Consider the following 19,103-nt stretch of genomic DNA (forward strand, 5'->3'; position numbering starts at 1 on the left):
GCAGCGTACAATGGTAAGAGAGATGTCACTTTTGTCAGTTCGGAGGAAAAATATCGCTCAACTCAGAAGCACTGAAATTTACACAGAATTTCTTACTTACAAAGTTTGAATACACCACAGAAAATTGCATTTGAATTTGTTATAAGTGCCTCCAGTGAAGTCCACAATAACTACACCGATCATCCAGATATAGCTCCAGACACTCTGGGAAGGCCATCAGCTCAATCCTAGAAGAGCTCTTGCACCTACCTGTTTACTGAACAGGAAAAGAAAGAAATGCCAACAGTAGTTCTGGCTGCTTATGTGTGTAGATGATCCATAACACATTCCATTACTAGCAGCAAAAACCAAACACAAAGGAAGAAGCTCCCAAGCTTCAGCAGCCCTGAATGCTAAAAGAAACCCCAAGTTGAAAACATGAGAGCTTTCCAGCAATTAGGAAAGACAAAAAAATAATTTCTACAAGGGCCTACTGCAGTGCTATGCAATTCTTGTTCACTTGAACACAAGTTTCCAGCACCCTGAATCATAGCTCCTGATTGGCCAAGGGCACTCAGAACTTGGGGAAAATGAACCTACAGAACTCCACAGCCTTTCATGCTGTTTCCTTCTTTTGTATTAAAGCCATGAGAACTCCAGGATGAAAGCACAAAGATGAATAAAACCAGCATCACCACTACTAATACTGCAATGGATAAACAAGTGTTTGCAAGTGCACACAGTCAATACAAAGCATGCCCTCAGCTTGGAAGAGTTTAGCTTGGAAGTTGCCCACAGCCAGCTTTATCAGGTGCTCACAGAACAAGCAACTTCTTCCTATCCTGCCCTAGGTGCAGGTAACTGGTCTGATCTTTACATCTTGAGCTACACTAACAGTTAAATGATTCACAGAGCCTAGTTACAGAAATGAATAGTCCAAAATTCAATTTCATTGTAAGTAAAAGGTAAGACCCACCTTCTAGGCTTCCACCAGATGACACTGGCCTCCAAGTTAACATCACACTTTAGAAAAGCGGGAGACTAAAGCCACAAACACGTCAAATTTACACAACAAAGAATGTTGAGAGTATCAGCTTGAGATTCTCTCTCAGCATTACCTCACACCCTGTGTGGTACAGAAATACAAACATACTTCTCAACAAAGATTGATCCACCTCAAACACCAAACTTTCCTAGGTAAAAGAACAGAAGTTGTTCTGCTACACAGGGGATTATGCTTGGAAATGAAGCCTGCAGGGAGACCTGCAGATTTTGAAAAGTCATGCTGAATGGTTTGCTACATGAACTGCTGGGGAACCAGACAGCAAGAGCTACGATAACTAGCTGACTTAATAATTTTCCAAAACACCATCAAGCCAGGCAAATAGAACATGCCACAGGTATTAAAAAAAGGAAAAAAAAATTAAAAATCTTTCTGGGGAAAATGCCTATAAACAATTCCAGGTCCAGAATAATGAGATCATGCCTTCACAATAAAAATTCAATAAATAAGTAAGTTTTTCCTAAGAGACAGGGTGGCAATCAAGCAAAAACCCTGTTACAGGGAAGAACTGCCAGCAGCACAAGTTATTTTAGCTGACATTACTTCAGAAAAAGCCCACCATTCACCATCTGCTCTGGCACAAATTCTGAATGCTAAGAAAGTTTCCAACATCACTGATGAAAAGAAAGCAGTCAAGATGAAGTTTTTGTTTTGCTGTTAAAAAGAACAAGCATCTAGGACAGCTCACGTTTCAGCAAGAACATACACAAAACTGAAGTTGTGCACATTTCATAAAAATCATTACAGAGAATTACAATAAGGCAGAGTGCAAGTGTAAGGAATATAACACAAAACAAGAAACTTTTTATACATTTTGTATGAGAAACAGTTGTGCAACTCCAAACAGTGGATCACTTTACACTGGAGGTAACAACTGTAAGTTTTAAGGGAATCTGACCACACTCCAGAAATACATTAATGGAAGCAAACACCACAGAAAAAAATGGAGCAGCCATCATGTCAAGGAGAACAATGGCATAAAAAAAGAAGCTTTCAAATGTGAGCATCCATCTGGAAATCAGAGGTCTGAAGTTTGAATAGTGTCTCTAACCAGGAGCTACCTAGCACTCTAATTCCTTTGAAATGTTTGATGAGTTCCTACAGGGATTAAACCAATACTATGAGGACAGCAGATGAGCTCATGCAGGCGGAATGAATTCCAGTGCTATGCTCCATATTCCTATGATTTAGCCAATGAGTATAATATACTTTCACATTAAACACCTAGGGGAAGCAATTACTTTCCCATTTCCTCCCTAATTTCGTGTAGCATAAAAAAGCCCTAATAAACCACAAGAAACCTCGAGTAAAAGCAAAATATGAAACTTGCCAAGTGGCAGGAGATTAACTATTCTCCACAAAAATACAATCTAATATTAAGGGTTAGAATTCTGTGGTTCATCACTATGACAAAGTTTAGACAAAAACAGATTAACATAATTAACCAATTATTTCTCCCCCATCTGAAACACAAAGCTAGGATGTCACTGCAATTTACGAATGAGCTAAATATTGAGGGCACCTCTTTAATAGTGTGGAAATAAGGCTCCAAAAATGCCTCATCAGTTCTTTCTTAGACAAAAGCTAAGTGACAGATGGAGTTTTAATATTTCTTATGATACCAGATGATGCTTTATGTGCAGTCATGCACTCTTAAACAGTTATTTCAAAAAATTCTGGTTTATGTTAAAAAAAGGTTTACTTGTAACTTAATATATATTATATTTTCTTCCTAAATGGAAGAAACCAACAAGGACAGTTTAATAACCTCAAAACTCTTAAAAAAACCCAACCTTTTATGACCTTAAAAAAAACATATAATTTTTAGAGTTACTGTACATCCCTTCACTTTTACAGATTTTACACTGATTAAGCTTAAAACATTTCAACATTTCTGCTTTAGTATAATCTTGCTTTTTTTTCTTTCTCCTGTCTTTTTTCTCCCCACAGAGCAATTTAAACAGAACCTATTTATTAACCCATTTCTAATCACTACCTCTTGAAGCAGATACGCTATCTCATAGAAACCTGGGTTTGGTATAACAACACTTTGGCTCCTCATAAAGCAGCCCAAAATGCAAAGTTTGAGAACAAATCTTCAGACATAATAAGTTATCTTTTTTCTTCATCCTATCAATTTCTGAATTCATCTAGAAATTACACTACTTACTGCTAAATAGATTCTTTCCTTAAATATTCCCTTCCATTTTTATTTTTTTTTACACTATCCTAAGTCAAGAGGAGTTAAAAAAGGAGTTGGGAAAGGACTTTTATTTAAAAAAAAACAACATTTGAATGTTTTTCAGAAATTTCTACTCAAGATCCTATTTTATATTCAAATGAGAAGTGCAAGCTAGAAGCAGTGCATGGTTTTAGGAGAGTGTTTAGTGCTGTCTGTTCATCACATTTACATAGGTATGCAGCTGGCAAAAACCTTAATGAGAGAACTACAGCAGTTTTGCAGCATCTGTTATACTTACCAGCAGATCAAAACAGCATTTATTTGAGAGCATTCAACTCACTTCCACAAAAGCAGACAAACATTGGCCAAAGCAAGAAAAGGGAATCTGTTTGACGGTCTCTCTTTCTCATCTGTGAATGGTTCAATTCCAGCTGACAGCATTGTACAGCCATACAACAGAAGTCCATCTCACCAGGCTAGAAAGCTTTAACAGTAATGCTGAGGTCAAACCCTTCCACCACCAAAAAATTTTATTTTATTAAATGCTGAATGGGAAACAGAGCAATACTCCAAAACTCGGGTTTACTACTTCAGTTTTCTGAGTATAGTTTTATCAGTTATGATTATGATCACTTATGGCCTTTCCAGATACACCTATGGTCAGTAAAAACCTGGGTATGTTAAGTATAACAGAAAAAAGCTGCATGTCAAGAAGCCTTCCCAGCACACCTTTTTACTGCAAACAAATCCCTGGGGCACAGACCTCTAAAACAATCAGATACATTTTGTATTTACATAGACAAGAATGTTCACCGATTGTTACCTAGCCTATGTAACCTTCCGGAGCCTAAGTCAGGAAGATAAGATATCTCTATCTCTAAACATATATTGCATATATGTTTACAATCATGTCTATAAAACATATTTAAGCAAAACTTTCCACTCACCGTCACAGACTTCAGAGTCATCCCATGGTAAGTGCCCATGGTATCAATCTTGAAGCCTTCCGTTTCTGCAAAGAAAAAGAAGCCTTCTGTAAATCCTTGTGAACATAGCAGTGTCATGTCTAAATGGACAACACTGGAGATTTCTCTACAGTTATTTTGTAAAAGAACACATCTTGCTGCTGCTGCTGCTGGTAGGTTCTTTTCCCAGTACAAAACTTGGGTAGCCACTAGGAAATCTGCTTTCTTTAGACAGAGGTCAGTTTGATTTTGCTGATTTCTGTAACCAGAGCAAGCTTTTCCTGCTTATTATGGAAGCTTATTCCTTCTGAATAATTGAAGGCACTTCAGAGAAAGGCTATAAACCTAAATCTTTGTGAGATTATGTTAAAACTTGCATGCGGTCTCAGAAATTCTCACTATGAGACTGAGAAGCCCCATTCATATTCCCAGAATATGTTATAATGCAACATATTCAACTTGTATTAATGGGAAAATATACCTAAAAAACCAATTTACATGACAACTATAAAAGTGTGGTCATTATGTGAGATGTTACATAGAGATTCGTGTCATTATGGAAACACACCATGGGATCAGTATAAACAGCAATACTGATCTTAAAGTAAAACATGGACATGAGACAAAGGAAAATACAATGATTTCATTATTTTTGTTTAAATCCCTTTGCTGTGAATTGGTAGCTTTTGCTGTTATGTATTTTTGTCATGTATGTAATTGCTTTAATTATGAATTGTACCCACTCTTCATGTATAAAGAGACAGTGGGCTTGTGTGAACATGTAAAAACTTGTTACTGCTGTTACCTGCTTGCTAAGAGTGCAAGCTGGCCACATGTTGGAGCTTTGTCCAGACCTGGTGGGGGGCTTCCAGCTACTGCTGCTTGGGAGATAGCCAACATGTTCGGGCTTGCCCGGACTTCTACCCCAGCATAGAAGGCATGACACAGCCCAACTGCCTATAAAAGAGCCAGTGACCAGGGGTAAAGTCAGCGTGTTGGTGAAGCAGAGACTCTCTCTGTCCTCAGCACTACTTGCTTGTCCTTTATTAACAAATTAATAAATTGCCTTATTGATTGACCAACCCGATTGTGGTGAGCTATTTATAACAATTATACTTGATAAATTCACTTCTGGTGTGCTGAAGCGCAACATCATCATTGTCATATGATACAGAGGACAGAATCTGCGTAAATACACAGTACCACATTAAAAGTTATAAAAAGGGAAGTTCTTGGGGTAGGTTTTTTAATTAGTTTTAATTCGACTGAATTTATGCTAAGTGCCAGCAGCCTGCAACTGCCCAATGACTAAACCTGCAGTCAGTAGCCTATTTGCTTTTGAATACTCCTTCGCTGTCTCAGCCCTTTAAGATCAAAGTAATCTCCTGAACAGTGCCACCAGGACTCACCAGAAAACCTTTTTCAGTTTGTAAATTCCCTAGCCTCATGCATCTACCATCAACTGACCCCATCACCCAAGCATCCAAACAATTCCTACCTAAAATGGCATGATAATCATCACTCAAACCATGATAAACAAGCATTTGTCTACATCTAAGCAACTTCTGGGCTATTTCAGCTGGACTTGGGTAAAGGTTACTGATGCTGTGCAGAAAACTGCTACTTGGAACTGGTACGTTTTTGTCATTTCTTATGCCCCCTTCATTTTGTGCACCAGCACAAAATCAAGATAGACAAAGAAATAAGGCAGAACTAAAGCACGGCTCCTACCCAAACCTAAAAAAAGTCCAAGAAAAATATTTAATGTTCAAAACTGTTAGAGCTTCTTGTTCTCATCATGAGTAAATTAACTTAAACTGAAACCTAGAAAACACTGAAAGCAGTGCACATGCTTTGGGAAACACCTGTGGCTGCTCATCCTTTCTTCCTTAGATGAGGATCATCAGGCACTCAAAGGAAAGAAGGCTGAAAAGTTTCACAGACTTAAGAACTCTCCAGTGCCGAAAAAAGATACTCCAGTGCTGGAACTTATCATACTCACCTCATCACAGAGACAGCTATCTACTTACTGAACAGTTTCACCTTTTCACCTTTTCCCCCTCACTCCCTCAATTATGCCACCAGACCTGCCACTCACTTCCAAGTCAAGATGCCCAGTGTCACTGACCATGTTTTGTTTTACAGTCAGCTCAGTTCCAGATCTTCAGCTTCACTTCTCAAGGCCACCCCTCCCCTTCTGCCAGATTTAACATTTCTGAACGACAGATACGACTGTTAGAAAGTAAAATGCAGGTAGAGACAAATATGAATCCAGTCCTTCCTACTTAAAACAAACAAACAAAAAACAACCAAAAAAATGCAAAGAAAGCAGCCTAGCCTCCCTTTATAAATTGACAGGCCTTCCCACCTTTCCCCTCAACCCCAAGCTATAACTATGCCTTGAGTCTTCGCTCAAGAGGTCACACCACTGAACTTGGGCTGAGGATGGTCAAGATGTGACTACACAAACACTTCCATGAAGAACAGTTTGTTCTGTGACTATATAGGTCACTGCTGCAGTTCAGGGAGCATGTTAATATTTCAGGTGGTGCCTGAAGCCTTGTAGAATACTTGGTGGAACTCCCTAAATTGAAGGGATACTTTTGATCACTTGGAGTGACATAAATCAGAGGCATCCAATCTAGGCTAATAGTTGTTTGTGAATTTCAGAACATCATCACCAGGAGAACCTCTATCCTTTCCAAACTGACCTATTAGGGGATCCTCATGCCTGTGACATATATTTCCAACTGTTTTGGTTAGATGGTCTTTCCAAAGAATACAGACCCCCCATAGCAAGACCAGCACAGCACCATCCTCTGTTGTGCCTGGCCTGCTGTGGCTTCTTTCCTCTCAGCACAAATCCTGACTTTGTAATTAGTTCTCCATGTTTGTTCCATGTCTCCATCAGCATTGCAAAGGGAATAAAGGCCCACAGAGCCAGCATCACAGCTAGAAAGTAAATCAAAGGAGAGAGGCACCTGGCAAGGAACAAATCTCTGCTCAACTGCCACTGGCTTCACCTTCTGCAAAAGTCTTCCCAAATCTCTCATAAAATCTTTCCTGGTTCATTTAATGAGCCACGAGAGCCACAAACCACAGCTCTGGTGCTTATCAGCTTCCTGCTTCCAGCCTTGTCCTGACCCTTCTTTCTAGCAGAAGATGTAAATAACTTGGATGAAAAGCCACTTCTTGCCTCTAGCAAACTACAGTTTCCTGCCTGATGAATGTTCCCAGTAGCTACACAGGGGTCCCAGTAGTATTTAGAAGCTACTCGGGTAGCAAATAAAACAGTTCTGAGAATTAGCAAATAATGGCATAGTAGCTTTCTGTAATAATTCAAATGTAAGACATGTTAAATGGTCAATGTAGGTACCCACATACATTCTTGCAGACAGTTGCTGCAGCCTCTACAAGAGCTACTGCAGGGCCCATGCTCTGCCATCTGCAGTAGGGTGGGATCAGTAGAAGAAACCACCTCCCAAACTGCCCACCAGCTCTCCAATTTTCTGCCTCAAACTCTCAAGAATCTGGTGAATTAGAGTTAAGCATCTTCTGCTTCCAGAGGTCCATAGCAAACTCCCCTGAAGCAGTAACAGCACTGATACATTTCCCAAAACACAGGTTTATTGATTTGATCCTCTCACATGCACCATGTGAAACTGTGCCTGCCAGCCAATCACTTCTCTTACAGAAATAAACAGAATCAAGACTCCTGCCCCTTGCATGTCTGTATCATTTTATAAGGTCCCAATAGTTTGTATACTTGGGCACATCCAGCAGCACCCTTAGCTCCACTCACTGTGCACAGCCTGGGCAAAGCAGGAAACAAATGTTTCCACATCAGGGACTCGACAATTCCAGTTTCATTCCCACTTCAAAAATTGCTGAGGGTGTCAGCCAGGTTGGTATAAAAGATATTCAAGGACCAGGCTAGAAACCAAAGGCACTTCTTCCAGATTATTCTCCAAGGCCAGAGTCTGACCCTGATACAGCTGCTCAAAAGTAGACCTGCATACAAGAGGAATCACAGGCCAGAGTAAGAAGAGCAGAAGAGAGAGACTGGGAGCCCCTGGGCCATGCCCTCAGCACAAATGCTGCACCACACCCTCCAAGAACACAAAAGCAACACCTCTTCCCTCCCTCCCAAAGCAGCTCCAGCCTGTGCTGCTGAATCATGCACCAGCACTGAGATGAAAAGGTAATAGTTGACCAAGAATTAGTATATACCTCCAGCTTCAAAATTCCAGCTTCACTGCCGGTAGCAGAAGCAGCTAAAGTGATAAACCGCCTATTAAGAAAAGGTTATTTAAGAAAAAAGAGCCTCATAAATAAAGGTACCATGATGGTAAGACTTCAGACCTTTGTTTTTAAGCTTAGAATTAGATGCAGAACAACTATTAAAAAACTTGAGGGGATTCAATATACGGTGAATTTTCAGTATAATTACTACAAAGTTATAACCCACATTTCCTTTAGGCAAAGGGCAGTCCATATTAAACGTTTCAATCACAGGTCAAACACTAAGGACTAAAGAATGCAAGCAAAGCCCAACAATAATTTTGTCATGAAAAACTGTACTGCAACCTTTTATTTGCCAAATATAGGCAGATTTTAGAAATATATGTACTGTTAAAAACACCAACATCAAGAGATGCCTTAAAACTACATCCTGAGAGACTAAACATAATAACTAGAACTGAATAAACAACTTTAATGCTTCAAAAACATAACCTATCACCAGTTTGGTTTTTTTCTTCTTCAGTCACTGCATGTACTATGGTCATAGTTTCTCATTTCTGTGGCCCAAAGACTGGTAAAAGAACCATAAACATTTCCAGTGTGCTTCATCACTAGTTACCTTTCTAGCATCCCCATGTGTTGCACTGTGCTTTTTGTTAATGGTATGTTCTGTTATTGCCCAAGTTGATGGTTTGGTCCAAATTACCCTCCCACCCCACGTTGTCAGTCTACCCTGAGTTCCCTGTCAGGGGGGGTACCTTAAGCCCACCACATGCCTGGAATTCCTCTTCAGAAATCCCCTAAATTTCAACATTTGACTAGTCCATGTGACCCAATTCCCCCCCCACCCCCCCACTTCCCTCACTGGACAATGATTTTATGAACCCTGCCTTTTACCCCTCCCCAGGATATCTCCAATTAGCTGATGCTTTGTACCCTCCCTTTGAACCACCTCCATATTTCAGCTGTTGCACACTCGCATTTTCTGTCTTTTGCCCCCAAGATTCCCCAGAGCAATAAATCCTCTATTATCCCATGCAAAAGACCTCCCTCTCATCCTTGCCTCCTCAGAGCCCAGACTGACAGCCAAAAAGCTGTAGAGTAAGTGCTCTAGCGGCACCTCGGGTCATCCTGCTCCTGGGGTGTGACCCACTCCTGGCATGGGCCAAAGTGATAGAGCCAGATAAGCTCCAGTCCATGCATTAGCTGGCGCCCAATGTGGGGCCCTGTGAATGGACCCCACAGACAAACTGTGGATTTTATCCAAGAAGTTCTGGCCATCAGTTGCCTCCAATTGCAGCAAATCAGTTTTTCTCTGGTGGCTCTTGGTGGGAGGAAGCGATAACCCTCTAGCATCCAGGGGACCACTTCCCTGAGGAGGACTTCCCTGTGGCCCCTGTCCAGCAGGCCAAAGGAAGGTGAGCATACCCCAAGTTAGGCTGAGGGTGTTCACAAGTTGTGGGAAGGGTTAATTTCCTCCCAGGGGTGGTGGAGGGGGGCCACTATTCTACAGGCCACAATAGTTGGCAGCAGAAACCACCCTGTCCCTGAGACTGGCCCTGGAACTCTTATGTTTAGTTTGTTGTTTCTTTTGCTGCAGGGGAGGGTGGATTTTTGCTGCACCAACGCAGCTTAAAATCAAGGAAAATGAGTGCAAAATTGTCAGCACAGCAGAGAGGGATTTATTTTCAAATTGTGGGTACCCTGGAGGGTGGGAAAAAAAGTTTTCAAAGGAGTTCTTAAAGCAGTTTGTTCAATGGCTTTTCCTCCACTTTCCAAGGGAAATACCAACCATCCCCTTCTGGGATGTAGTTGAGAGCAAACTGACAGCCTTGACAAATAAAGAGGATGTCTTGGTTGCTGAATTGTTTTCATTGTTTCTGCTAATTCAGTCAGTGATAGTTGAGGAAAGTGGAGGAAAGCGCTCGAACTAACACCCCCAGCTCCCCCATCCCCTGATCCAAAATCCTTGTCCCCTGAACCAGGAAGTCTGTGCCAGGCAAACTGCAATGAAGTGCAGGAGAGCCACCAACTCCTTGGCTTCCCACAGCAGTCTTGGGACCATTGCCTTGAGAGCAATGGCCATGCTATCAGGGACCCTTTCCTAAACCCCTCTTTCCCAGTTGTTAATCCTCCAGTTCAAGTTAATGCCCCTCACATTAAAATCATTAAATCACATTAAAATCACATCTAAAGGAGACTCACAAGTTTTCCCTGAGTCCTCCCTTGCCCCACAGAATGACCCTCAAGAGACACAGGATGGTGAAAGCCACATGGCTCAGCCCCCACCTTGTGCTTCTTTTTCCCACAATCCTTTCACTCTGTTCCTTCCAACCCCTTCCTATCCCCTGACCCCACCCCTACTCATGCCCCTCCTTCTCCTCCCCTCTCCCCAAACTCCACCCCTTCCCCAGGTAATCCCCCTTCCTTTCCACCAGCTATGCCTCCCATTGCCATGACATCATCTGTTCCCATTATGTCACCTGTGGACAGCAACTCCCATTCCAATTGCTGTCCCACCCCTGTTCCCTCCTCCTTCTCTGGCAGCTCTCATCCTCTTCCAGCTTCAGGTTCCCACGATGGGAACTGGAAGCCAAGAGCCCAAAAAACAGAACCCGGAACAGGAGACCAACCCCTTTGCTGCACCTGTTACCTATACCCAAACAAGAGGAACCCCTAAGTGGCAACCTTCTGATTATCAGCATAAAAAGGAGCTTTGCAAGGCTCAGAAGGAGTCTGAGAGAAAAAGTGAATATTTTAAAGGCCACCTTTTCCTCAAACACTCTAGTTCCTGACGGTATCAGGGATTTGTTTGCATGTCTTCTAACCCAAACAGAATATCTGTTATGGGAGAGGACATGGAAGAGATTATTACAGGAGCTCCTTGAGCTCTTGCAAAAAACCCTGACTGTGCCATTGATGCAGATAACAACATCTCAATGGACCACTTAAGTGGTGAAGGGGATTGGTCACAAGCTAGAATACAAGCTGAAAAAATACGACAACTTGAGTAAGAACAGGTACAGAGCTGCAGAGAAGGCCTTTATCCTTATGCCCACAAAAGAACCTAAGCAAAATTATGTGAATATCAGACAGTCTCCCTTTGAGGCTTTTACAGATTTTGTCAAAAGGCTCCAAATCAAGGTGGAGAGACAGGTTGGGAGTCAGCCATTACAGGAACAGATAATAATAGAGGTGGCCCAAGCAAATGCTAATGACATCTGCAAGAAGATCATCCTACGCCTGCCCTTTGAACTGCCTCCAACCCTTGAGTTGATCATCCTACGCCTGCACCAAGAGAGCCACCATCCCAGAGCCTTGAGGAAAAAGAGACAGAGTGGAGAGAACAGCTGCTGCTGCTGCTACTCCAAAAACACACCAACAGCCTTTTCAGTGTTTTAACTGTGGGCAGGAGGGACACATAGCACAGTTTGCTCAAAGGGGCAGCTTCTGCAAAATAAACCAGTAAGTTCTCAGGGGGGGACAGGGACAACCACTTCCAAAAAAATAGACAGGAAGTGCAGGCCTGCTTTGTGTGGAGACAAAAATGAAGCATGTCAGAGTGGGGACCCAGAGAAGGTTTGGAAGCCACAAGCTCCCTTTAAGCTAGTTGTTACACAAAACAGATTCTTTAATACAGACAACTGGCAGGTTGTGTCAGTTGACCCATTTGACAAGGACTTATTTGCCAGACTGGACTGTAAATATGTCATTATTGGGGACACCGAGCACACACCCCAAGAGATTGAAATCTCTCTGGCAATCATTAGCATTAGAGCCGGAGGCACTCATTCTCATGGTGCGTTGTGTCCACCCACCTTTCTTTATGCCACAGGGCCAAATCATCGCCCAGGCTATTCTGATGCCAAATGAATTGCCAATGGATGATTCTTCACCTGGTGTCTACTGGACAGAAGTCATTGGAGAAGACAAGCCTTGGATAGGGTGTGGACTCCAGCAAGGTGAAGATTACCTTCACCTCGATGCAGTGTTGGACACAGGGGCAGATGTGACAATCATCCCAACCACCAAATGGCCGCCACATTGGGAATTTCAACCCATGATAGGTAAAGTAAAGGGCATTGGGAGTACCCAAATAGCCAAACAATCTAAAAGTGTCATCCAAATTGAAGGGCCGGATGGGCAATTGGCCAGTTTACACCCATTCATTTTAGATTATAAGGTTGTGGGGCACAGATGCCATGTCCCAGTGGGGAGTGAAAACTGAAATCCCAAAAACCCCCCAGGATTTTTCATAGCAGCCACTGATGAGCACCATGCCCAGAAGCTGAACTGTAAAACAGAACAGCCAGTATGGGTAGATCAGTGTCTGCTGAATAAACAAAAATTGAAGGCACTCAATGAACTTGCAGAAGAACAGTAAGCAAAAGGCAACATTCTGTCAAACACCAGCCCTTGGAATTCCCCAGTCTTTGTTACCAGGAAGCCAGGAAAGGACAAGTGGTGACTCATCCACAACCTCAGAGAAATTAACAAAGTCATTGAAGACATGGGGTCTCTTCAACCAGGAATACCCTTCCCGTCAATGCTCCCCCAAAACTGGAATTTGGCAGTTATTGATATAAAAGACTGTTTCTTCCAGATTCCCCTTGGCCCTGCTGATGCCCCACGGTTTGCCTTCTCAGTTCCCTCCATCAATCAAGAAGCACCAATGAAGCTCTACCATTGGCGAACCTTGCTGCAATGCATGAAACAGTCCCAGTATTTGCCAGTGATACGTTGCTTCATTACTGTCCCCAGTGCATGCCAAAGCAAGAGAAACCATCAAACTTCACTGTATGGATGATGTGCTTGTGTGTGCCCCAAATGACAATATACTACAGCAGGTGCTTGATCTAGTTGTCAATGTTTTGATTGCTGCAGGATTCAAACTCCAAAAGGACAAAGTTCAACGGATGGCCCCTTGGAGGTATCTGGAGCTCCAAATTAGCAAGAGGACCGTTACTCCTCAAATACTATCAGAAACAACACAAAAACCTGAGCCGATCTCCACCAGCTGTGTGGGTCCTTAAACTGAGTCAGACCCTGGCTGGTCTTAACAACAGAAGACCTAGCCCACCTTTTCAATTTATTGAAAGGGGGAGAGGAGCTGAGTTCTCCCAGGGTCCTAACCCAAAAGGCCAAGCTAGGTCTGGAGAAAGCTCAAGAGGCGATGGCAACACAACAAGCTCATCTCTGCCTGCCAGACTTGCCGTTTATTTTTTTGGGAAGACTGCCACACCTCCATGGCCTGATTTTCCAGTGGGACCAGGGCCAGAGGGATCTATTCTTGATCACAGAGTGGGTATTCTTCAGTCACCAGCAGTCCAAAAGTATCACCAGGCCACAAGAGTTAATGGCTCAACTGATCTGGAAAGCCAGGGCAAGAATGCAAGAACTGGCGGGGTGTGACTTTGCATGCGTCCATCTACCACTTACCCTAACATCAGGTAAGCTGACAAAAGTGGTTCTGGGGCAGTTGCTTTGGGAAAATGAAATACTCCAATTTGCTCGAGATAGCTACCCAGGACAAATTTCAATTAATAATAATAATAATAATAATAATAATAATAATAATAATAATAATAATAATAATAGTAGTAGTAGTAGTAATAATAATAATAATAATAATAATAATAATAAATTATTTAATTTGGCATTCAGATTAGTCCCCAAAGAAAAACCAAGTTGGAGGCCACTCAATGATCTGACAGTTTTCACAGATGCATCCGAAGCATCCCACAAGTCAGTGATGACCTTGGAAGGATTCTCAAACTCAGAAATGGGAGACAGATGTTAAAGAGGTTGAGGGCTCCCCTCAAATTACTGAGTTAGACACAGTCGTCAGAGCATTTGAGACGTTTCCTGAACCTTTTAATCTAGTCATCAATTCAGCTTATGTTGCAGGGGTAGTATCTAGAGCTGAGAACACTTTTAAGGGAGGTCTCTGATTCTAACCTCTTTAGGTTACTCTCAAAATTAATTATGTTTGCCACCGAGAGCAACCTTTCTATGTGATGCATGTGAGGTCACACACTGACCTGCCAGGTTTCATCATGGAGGGGAACAGAAGAGCACACGCCCTGGCTGCCCCAGATGAGATGGTCAACCTGCCAGACATCTTTCAGCAGGCAAAGTTGAGCCATCGACAACTCCATCAGAATGTGCCTGACCTGGTACACCAATTCCATCTAAAGCAGGACCAAGCCAAGGCCATTGTAGCTGCATGTCCCAGTTGCCAAAGGTATGCAGTACCAACCTTGAGTGCCAGTGTAAATTCAAGAGGCCTCAACAGCTGTGAGGTGTGGCAGATGGATGTGATTCATGTCCCGCAGTTCAGCAGGCTGAAATATGTCCATGTTTCAGTGGATACTTTCTCCAGAGCGGTCTATGTTTCTGCCCACACAGGGGAGAAGACCACAGATGCGCAAAGACACCTAGTGCAGGCCTCTTCTGTGTTGGGGCTCCCTAAAGAGATTAAAATGGATAATGGTCCCACATATACCTCCAAGGCCCTCCAGGAGTTCCTGCAGAAATGGGGAGTAAACCTTAAAACGGGCATCCTGTACTCCCCCACAGGTCAAGCCATCATTGAGCAAATACATCGGTCATTCAAGAGAGTCCTAGAGCAGCAGCAGAGCAATACCAGCAGCAATCCACCACAGATTAAGCTCTGTAAGGCACTGCTTACCATCAATTTTTTAAACTGCTCCTTTGAGCACCTGAACCCATCTGTTGTCAGGCATTTCAGCAGTAACACACACCTGAAATTGAGAGAACACCCCCCCAGTTTTAATGAAGAGTCCTGAGACAGCGAAAGTAGAGGGCCCATTTGAGTTAATCAGTTAGGGTCAGGGATATGCTTGCATCTCCACGCCCTCTGGGTTAAGATGGGTTCCTCAAAAGTGGGTCAAACCACACATCCCTAAGCCCATACCAGGATTGGGCCACTCCACCAAAGATGATGTAGCTGTGGCTTCCCTCTGCAGGTGCCAGTGTTGAGGAACCGGAAAACCGAATCCCCTAATTGTCCATGACAAATTGTCCCTAACTGTTCCTTTTCCCAATGATATGTCAGATGTTTTTAGTTAATGTTTACCTGTCTCTGATTTCCTCCCCCCAGAAGAATGCCATCCTGTTCCCTTGTTTGGCGTACTTGCCCTAGAATGTTCTCTGGGTCAGAGAATATGTTCTTAAATGCCATTTAAATCCTGACTCTCCTGTGCTAGTCCTCAGAAACATGGATCATCCCTCAACCAAGAAAGAATGTACGGATCACCCTGACCCAGGCACTGAAGTAAGATCACATGTGCCTGTTGATGGCAGCTGCTGATGATCCATTATCAACCTGCCTGATGGGAATTCCATTTAAGCCTAACAAATACCCAGAAAGTTTAAAAACCCTACACACAGAGATCAACACCCAAAAACCCCACCAAACTTCTGCTGAACTTTCTCGTTCCTATGGTAGTATTTATACTGTAAAAGTACTTGTTACAAACCCTCTTGTTTAATGGAGAAATTGGATTAAGAAATTACCTGTAGCTAAGGAAAAACCCCAAGAGTTTGAAACCTTGGGATCCTCCTTTTCCCCTTATTGCATTCAGTTTGTGTATCAGCCACCCCACAAAAAAGAACAATTTGTTTCAGTTATTCAGTATAAGAAAGAATACACTGTTTCAAATTGATGCCGATCAATCAGCCATATAAAAATTGCTTCAACTGAAAATTACCGTCCCCTGAAGTTAGACAAAAGCACCTTCTTGATTTGCAGTCATCAGTTGTGGGCGGAAATCCCCTCTCGCCTTCTTGGAGGCCTCTGTACTTTGGGGCGGCTGTCGCTGTTTTCTCCCAACAAAACCCAAATTATGAATTGGCAAAGCAAAAAGAATGTTTCAGTCATCCAAAAGTGAAGTATTAAGGATGTGGACGAAGACTGCGATTCCAATATTTTTCACTGGTCACATCTCAAAAGGTATGCTATCACCATCTTTTTGCCCTGGGTAGCCTCAGCAAAAGCTCTATGTGAATTGGGCCACTTAGAGTGTTGGGCTGCAAAAGAAGCAAATTTGTTTTGGCTCTCAGTGGCCTAGTAGATGACGAGGAGATAACCAGGAAAGCAACCTTACAAAATCGCACTGCCATTGACTTTCTGCTTCTTGCATATGGCCATGGGTGTGTCAACTTTGAAGGGCTCTGTTGCTTTAACTTAACATCCAAAAGCGTCCACACTTCCATCAATAAGATGCAAGAACTCCTCGGAGACAACAAGAAACTGAGGACTTCCTGAGTTCCATCTTTAAAGGATGGGGACTAACAGGATGGCTAGCTTGTATTGTCCAGGACCATTCTGTTGATTTGCTTAGCTCTATTTCTTATTCTAATTGCCTTTTCCATTTTAAAGAGACCTGTCTTAAAGACGATCCAAGATACCGTCTCTCCCACCACCGAGGTCAATCATGTAGCAGTATCCACACAGCAATCCTGGTGGAGAAATGTGTACCCCTAATCAGAATCTACTCCTCAACACCAAAACTCTCCTTCTTAAATAGAAAATGAGGAGATATTGCAGTACATTTCTTCATGTTCTGTTATTGCCCAAGTTGATGGTTTGGTCCAAATTAGACCCCCCCACTTCATGCTGTCAGTCTACCCTGAGTCTCCTGTCAATCCTACCTTAAACCCACCACATGCCTGGAATTCCTCTTCAGAAATCCCCTAAATTTCAACATTTGACTAGTCCATGTGACCCAATTTCCCCCCCCACTTCCCTCATTGGATGATGATTTTATGAACCCCGCCTTTTACCCTCCCCAGGATATCTCTGATTAGCTGTTGCTTTGTACCCTCCCTTTGAACCACCTCCATATTTCAGCTGTTGCACACTCGCATTTTCTGTCTTTTGCCCCCAAGATTCCCCAGAGCAATAAATCCTCTATTATCCCATGCAAAAGACCTCCCTCTCATCCTTGCCTCCTCAGAGCCCAGACTGACAGCCAAAAAGCTGTAGAGTAAGTGCTCTAGCAGCACCTCGGGTCATCCTGCTCCTGGGGTGTGACCCACTCCTGGCATGGGCCAAAGTGATAGAGCCAGATAAGCTCCAGTCCATACATTACCCATGCATCAATCTGAGTGACTTTACTTAAAATAATTAGACATGCAAATGAAAATATGCACCCTAATGCATCAGCTTTTTGGACTGATTCTCCGTCAGCATTTAGGTGCATGTTCCATTTCTTTGCATTTGCATCTTTGTATTAAGGCTCAGAATGCCTTCCATTCGCTTAAAACCACTGCTACCATCCATCTAGGTCACTCTGCACTTTGATTCTGCACCTTTTGTAGCTCAAGTCATCCAATTGAACAAACTTGAGCTCTGATACATTACCAAAATAATTAAAGCTTGAAAAAGACTCAAATCAACCTGAATTTCTGGAAGGAAGTCAAGGGAAATAAAGACAGAACAATGGAGCAAGTCTCAGACACTGACGAGCTCAGGTTAAAGACTTGGTTTGAACTGTGGATAAGTAAAACTGAATAACCACTTCTTTTTTCAGGTGTATACTCTTCAGGCCCCAGAAATCAACACTGCAGACTGCCTGGAAATGATCCAATACCCCACTTCACAGCCCCAGTAATTTAATCCCTGACACCAAATGTCACTCTGAATGAGAGTTTACTGAGCACTCCTTTACAGTACTGTACCCTGAACAAGTAAAAGTTTCACACATAAGTTTCCAAGCTACACTGATTACTTTACAAATTCATAATTTACTTTACAGTTCACATATAACAGCTCTGTAATAATCTTACCAGTAATTAACACCAACATCTTAAATTTCTCACAATGAAAAGCAATTTATGCTTGTTTTCCAGAACAGAAGTGAATGTATAGTGCTGAAATTTTTTAAGTGGTTGGTCACACCAAGCCAGAAATACAGATAGACCACATTCTTTTTCCTAATGTGCATCTCTTGCAAATATTCTGTTAGGGAAAAAAAGGAAGAATCACATACATTTTAAAGTGAATGCAATAAATAAAAGTTTAACAGGTCAAACTAAGTCTGACCAGTAAAACTTCAGAACCTTCTATCTCCTGCTACCAATTCTATTCTCCCTTTGTAGAAGGATATCACACAATTTAAAACAACGTATAATGAGAAATGCTTTATAAAGAAATTTTCATATAACAATGTATATGAGAGAGCATCAAAATGTTATAGTCCAGCTATATAGAATAGAATATATAGCATATCTATATATAGATATAGAATCACCTCAAATATAATAACTTCACAGTCTGCTGTTGCCTGGGCTTAGCACTTAGGACTAACTGAAAGCCAGACAAACTTCTGGAAAATGGCAGCTGTGTCTGAAAATCCAATAAAGTTATAAATAAAACATAAAACAACAATAGCAGAAAGTCAACAGTAAACTTTCCTGAAGGAAACACTTGAAATCACACAGCAAGACTCTCTGATTTACACTAAATAGGACTGAATATTGGTGGAGGTTTTGGGGGTTTTTTGCTTTATTTTGTGGGGAGTAGTAACAATTGGCTTCTACTATGTTGAAACTTTGAGAAAAACTTCTGGAATAAGCTTTAAACACATAACCTTGGAGCAGCACAGGGAAACTTGACTTTGCCATCGATACTTAAGAGATGCACTCA

The 19,103-nt window shown here is 42.2% G+C and overlaps 1 protein-coding gene across 1 annotated transcript in view; it reads right to left on the reverse strand.

Annotated features, from left to right (window-relative positions):
* Positions 1 to 19,103, reverse strand: part of CDC73 (cell division cycle 73) — a 118,458-nt gene that overhangs the window by 71,450 nt on the left and 27,905 nt on the right. The window contains exon 10 of the mRNA XM_005533506.2: positions 4,172 to 4,236. Coding sequence (XP_005533563.1) covers positions 4,172 to 4,236 — 65 coding nt within the window. The remainder of the gene's footprint in view (positions 1 to 4,171; positions 4,237 to 19,103) is intronic.

Source organism: Pseudopodoces humilis, chromosome 10 (assembly GCF_049639895.1).
Source record: "Pseudopodoces humilis isolate 2021_Gansu_Grassland_sample_001 chromosome 10, ASM4963989v1, whole genome shotgun sequence".
Classification (NCBI taxonomy): Eukaryota; Metazoa; Chordata; class Aves; order Passeriformes; family Paridae; genus Pseudopodoces; species Pseudopodoces humilis.